Genomic DNA, 6,095 nt, shown 5'->3' with positions numbered 1-6,095 from the left:
TTGAAGCGCTTGCGCATGAAAGCGCATTTCTGAGATAAGGAAGTTCGTCAAAATACGATTAAGGTCTGCTAGTTTTTGTTCCTCGAATTGTTTCATTTCCACGTCGACATCCTCACGGGAACGATCCGCCTCACATCGCGCCTTTTCATACTTCAGGTTTGCTTCGCTGATCTTTCTTGGATTAGCGGGGGTTCTGTTTTTTGCCTTTTGAAGTTCATAAGCCCGTTGATTCCTCTCCTGCAAGGCGTTTCCACAATTTTGTACCTTTTTCATGATTTCGCCGCATTTCTCTTCGTAAGCTAAGATGTCGCTCGAGATGCTGTCGTGAAGAATTTCTTTAAGTTCTGCGCGCTTCTGTTGGACTTCTGACAAATGCTCAAGATATTGTGCGAACAGATTTTTCACTTCATCGTTGCATTTTAAGTGCGAACAACAGGCGTTAAGTGACGAGGAGATCCTTTCTCCTTTTTGTGCAAGTTTTTCTGTCCCGAAAGCGTATTTTTCTACCTTACGTCCCAATGCTATGAAACGATTTTCTGTTTCTTTTATTCGCTTCATAAATTGAAGCAGTTCAGGATCTTTTTCGCACCTTAAAGTGCGTCTCAGCTTCGCTGTCAAAGTTGTTGCCATCGCTTTGAAACTTTCTTGCGAATTGTCCATCTTTCGTTAAAATCCCTTTGTGACGTGGAAAACGGCACGCGCTGATTGAAACAGACTGAACTTGAGACGTTAACGCCACCCGAAGAATGCGCGAACACAACGAAATGAAAGTCACATGTAGACGAATGTCCTTGTAGTCCAAGTGAACTCATAAAGAAGGGATGTCAAAAGTGTCGTGGTTCCGGAGACTCAGCGACAAATAGAACTGGGCCAACAAACCATTATCTCCTGCTTCATGAATTCAAGTGAGTCCCAACCCCTTGACATTCTGCGCGAAGTAAGAGGCAGTGACAACGCCATTAGTTTTGAGAGAGATGGCTGACGGGTATGGAAACGGTCAACTTTGTTAGCTAGTTTTAATGGTTTTGGACAAAGGCGTTATTGGATGGACAGAATATGCCTGTTTCAAACGAAGCGCATCTCCCCAGTCTTTCTGGTAATTAACCAGTCTTTTCTTGATAGTGACGAATTGCCTCTTTACTGGAAGCATGCCTAGTCTCTCCGGTCTTCAAGAAGGGGTCTCGCTCAAATCCCTCCAATTACCGACCAATCTCATTGACTCGTGTTTTCTGTAAACTCTTGAGACATTATCATAATCACCTCTTTAGCATGGTCAGGGGCACCCAACGAAAATTATTCCCAACATGCATCATACATAATAAGCAAAAAACTTACAAGAAAACGCTAATGAAATATTTCTTTAGTTTTTTAGTTTCGCTGGAAAAAAAAAAGATGTTCGGTGCTCCTAGGATCATTATGAGCAAAATTCCAGCTCCCAGCTAGATAGTGAGGGAAACTCGCTTTTTCCCAGCCAGCAAAAAGAACCTCGTGAATCTAAACCGCTCGCTCGCCAAACCAGTCAAAACAGGTTTTTTTCTTCAACATACGATATAAAAGTTGAACCAGCCGTAAGCTTCTCGTGAAGGAGTTCGCTATCTCAACAGTAATATCCAAATCAACTTGATTTGCAAGTTTCATTTGAATATCTAAATGAAATAACTGTGTTGTAAGAAATGGTTACAATGTAGGAAATCTGTAGGAAACTTGCATAAGTGAAAGTTCTGCTTACATTCAAATTGATGACTTCTGCACACAGATCATGCCTCGGGTAGCCGGATACACTTAAATTTAATAATAATGTCAGTAAGAAACTTAAGATTCCTCTTAGAGTTTTAATTTATCATTGAGCCTTTTTGATGTTATTTTCGTAGCTTCAATTTTATAATTACCCAATGGATGATTTCATGCGAAGCTCTTGAACATCATTTTCGCGCTATGTATCATCTCTTTTGCTCGAGAACACGCTCGCTTTACATTTCTGAAGCGTATGATACGTAGGTAATAGGAAATAAATGTTTCCCTTGCAAGACTCAAACTTTAAATAAAGTTGCCGGAGTTTTGGAGAAAATTCTTGTTGTACATCTTGCTTAGACATTCAGTTAGAACCCGAGATAGCCTGCACACAGGCTCTCCATATGGGTTATTCATAGAGAGAGAGAGAGAGAGTCCAGTCGATTTGCTTTGAAATGACGAGCGGTCAAAGCTTGGCTTCGACTAAGTCGAAATGACTATCTCTTGGAAAATTAATAACCAAAATGATCCATTGCTTTCAATTACTCTGAGCTTACCTAAGTGAGATTCCCTTAGTCTGTGGTTTAGTCCTGCCTTATCTCAAAAATTCCTGTATCAGGTATCCTTTATCCCTAAAATTACTGAGACTGTTATCCCTAAAACTATACTTTAAAGCGACCTGTTTTTTAACAGATAACGTTATACAAAACTCTATACAGTTGAATCTCCCGTAAGCGGACACCCTCGGAACCAAGGGCAAGTGTCCACTTCTGGGAGGTTGAAAAAAAAGTGCAAATAGAGGACATATGAAGGAACTTCCCCAGCGACGAAGAGCGAGGAGAAACGGATGTTTTCGCTGGCTTTTTCAGGTGTAGACAGGCCAAAGGCGACTCTAATTGGTCAAGCGTGAGATAGAAAATTCAACCTCAGAGCTTTGCTCTAACAAGTACATCTTTCAAAGACCTCCCTTTTCTATATGAAATTATAGGGGAAGATTTTAAAATATTTCTCGTAGTAAAGGCTGGTTTTGCATAAAATGCCATTTGTTCATTAGAATATGTTTGAGATGGGGTGACGAAGTTCCTGAAAGCGGATAAACCGTGAGAAGAGCAGGATATGGTATGGGATTGCCTTGCGAATTTAAATTTCAAGGAGACCAATTTTCGTGCCACTGGCTTGAAAAAATGTTAATAAAGGGAAAAAAAGGATGTACTGTAATGAAAAAAAAAAGCCAGTTGTAATCGAAAGACAAGGTTTTGTCTAGAAAAGTGTCATTCTCGTCACCAGGAGAACATGCGCCGTAGGGTTGTTGTAGCCAAAAATATCAGTTCCCTTTTACTGATTACGTAATTCAGAGTCCTGTGAAATTGCTGCATGTAACATATTGAACATGGATGAGCAACACAACGAACCTTTATTTCTCTCAAAGCATCATGAGTATAAAACACAATAACTAAGGAATACAGTACACTCCACAAGTAATACTGGAAGACACTCACTTGGTTCGGCCAAGAAGCAATTAGATATCAAATTCATTCTTGGTTCGGGGGGGATTTTTGTAGACAACCCAATCACAGAGCACACACTTTTACCTCCTCCTCGACGTCATAAGGGTTACGTTGTACGCATCAGTCATAAGGATAACCTTTAACGTCCCAAATGCTTGCTAATATTTTAGATACGGTCTGCTGCACTTGACCTCACCGTATAAAATGCCCTCATTGAAACATCTGCGGTTTTGGGTCATTGTGGGCTCAACTTTAAGCACCACGTGACGAATCTCAAAAGTCTTCCTCTTTGGCGAGTTAGCGATCCGGCTAAAATCTGGTAAGTTTATTATATTATAAGTGATTTTTCCGGCCATCAACGTCTACAGAAGCCACCAAGCCGGCATCATTAAGCTGGATTGTGGGTAAAGGCAAGCCCCTGAAAGAAACCAGAGGTGAGAGATGATTTCATAGCGGTTGACGAGTGAAGTTGTTTCTCTGGCCTTTCTGTGGACGAATTCCAGCACCTATCGATACAATTTGGGCAAGTTTTGAAAGCTAAAAACTTCAATCGATGCGGTATTTTGCCGGTAGGACTGGGTGGCCCGACACTTATAAACAATCTACGGAATGAGAATCGGGGATCTTCCCTTGTCATGGAATGGCAGAATTACCCAGAATTCTTTTTGGGCACGAACCAGGCAACTTGAGAAGCACGAGAGTGGCCCTCGTCAAATGGCCGAGGCGCGGCCGGGGGAAAAAGTAGTGAGAAGAAGATTTCCAGCCAGATACTAAGGAATAGCCCTGGTGTGTGCTGTTAACGTAGACTTTTGATTTCTGAACAAGGTTTTATTATAGAAAATTCGCGACAAAGTAGTGCTTTTTTCGCTGTTATTCTCGTAGCAAATAACTGGCCTTTCGTAATTTCTTGTCAAAGGAACGGTATAATGTAAATAAGTGAATATTGAGATTTATTTGCAAATTACCTCATGGTCCATTTACCACTTAAGTCAAACTCTACTTCTCTCTGCAATAAGCGCATTCAAAATTTCCTCATATTACTGTATAAAAGTATGTTGTTGTTTTATTACCTTAGGGGTTTTCCTGCTTATATGAAAGATACGTTTTCCCTCCCGTCGTCTTCTTATGCATGATTTTCGCGGAAATTACATTCTGTCCCTCAATAAACCTGGAAAACCCATTCATGGTCTCAGTTCTTTTTCTTACCTATCAGCTAAGTTGCGGAATGCGCTATCTGATTTTATCCGTACCACTGAGTTTACTGGCCTTAAAAGAGACTCGAGGGTCGCATTTTGTACAGCGGCTTTTCTTTTTAATTAATATATCTCTAAATAGTGTGTATTTAGTTATGCACCTGTATGTGCTATGTATTTTAGCTGTAAATGTAATGTCTCCACTAGGCATGCACGTCGTATCTGTGTTACCTTTCGTAGGGCGCATGCGTACACTTTGTAATCTGCGACTTTAGTGCTTACCATATGACAGGTAAAATGAATTTTTCATTGAATATTTAAGCCAGCGAATTCTTACGCTAAATTGACAAGGGCGGTCTGGAGCTGTGAGTAGGCGTGGGATTTGTCACATATGGTTTAGGGGCCGACATATCTCTCCCTCAATGCCGTACCGGGAGGCAAGGTCGGTAGCAGAAAGCAGCGAAGGGTCAACTGCGTCCAAAAGCGATCGCACGGGCCGAAATCCCGGGATGACTCGTTTGGTACGACGCTCCAGCGCCGGATGTCTGGAGGTACTGCGTTTTTCTCTCTTGTTCAAACATTCCGTCCGCGCATGCGTAAATGTTCTGGCTCTCCGATACCTAGCCTACCCAAAAAAATGAGATGCTGGTTTTTACAAGGAATTGACACTTATGTCAGTTGAGCAGATTCTACAGGCATAAACGTTGGGTAAGAACCGCGCGTGCCTGGTCTTCTCGAGACAGAGGTGAGAGATGGTTTCACGCAGACTGGGACGCCTAAAACGTGGCGGTTGACGAGTGAAGTTGTTTCTCTGGCCTTTCTGTGGACGAATTCCAGCACCTAGCGATACAATTTGGGCAAGTTTTGAAAGCTAAAAACTTCAATCGATGCGGTATTTTGCCGGTAGGACTGGGTGGCCCGACACTTATAAACAATCTACGGAATGAGAATCGGGGATCTTCCCTTGTCATGGAATGGCAGAATTACCCAGAATTCTTTTTGGGCACGAACCAGGCAACTTGAGAAGCACGAGAGTGGCCCTCGTCAAATGGCCGAGGCGCGGCCGGGGGAAAAAGTAGTGAGAAGAAGATTTCCAGCCAGATACTAAGGAATAGCCCTGGTGTGTGCTGTTAACGTAGACTTTTGATTTCTGAACAAGGTTTTATTATAGAAAATTCGCGACAAAGTAGTGCTTTTTTCGCTGTTATTCTCGTAGCAAATAACTGGCCTTTCGTAATTTCTTGTCAAAGGAACGGTATAATGTAAATAAGTGAATATTGAGATTTATATTTGCAAATTACCTCATGGTCCATTTACCACTTAAGTCAAACTCTACTTCTCTCTGCAATAAGCGCATTCAAAATTTCCTCATATTACTGTATAAAAGTATGTTGTTGTTTTATTACCTTAGGGGTTTTCCTGCTTATATGAAAGATACGTTTTCCCTCCCGTCGTCTTCTTATGCATGATTTTCGCGGAAATTACATTCTGTCCCTCAATAAACCTGGAAAACCCATTCATGGTCTCAGTTCTTTTTCTTACCTATCAGCTAAGTTGCGGAATGCGCTATCTGATTTTATCCGTACCACTGAGTTTACTGGCCTTAAAAGAGACTCGAGGGTCGCATTTTGTACAGCGGCTTTTCTTTTTAATTAATATATCT

The 6,095-nt window shown here is 41.5% G+C and overlaps 1 protein-coding gene across 1 annotated transcript in view; it reads right to left on the bottom strand.

Annotated features, from left to right (window-relative positions):
* Positions 1-795, bottom strand: part of LOC138047505 (CBY1-interacting BAR domain-containing protein 1-like) — a 1,111-nt gene extending 316 nt beyond the window's left edge. Inside the window, exon 1 of the mRNA XM_068894381.1 lies at positions 1-795. This exon is cut by the window's left edge and continues 316 nt beyond it. Coding sequence (XP_068750482.1) covers positions 1-660 — 660 coding nt within the window. The 5' untranslated portion in view covers positions 661-795.
* Between the last annotated feature and the right edge of the window lie 5,300 nt (positions 796-6,095).

Source organism: Montipora capricornis, chromosome 4 (assembly GCF_036669925.1).
Source record: "Montipora capricornis isolate CH-2021 chromosome 4, ASM3666992v2, whole genome shotgun sequence".
NCBI lineage: Eukaryota > Metazoa > Cnidaria > Anthozoa > Scleractinia > Acroporidae > Montipora > Montipora capricornis.
The sequence above is the reverse complement of the archived record's forward strand: the minus strand, read 5'-3'. Positions and strand labels throughout refer to the sequence as shown.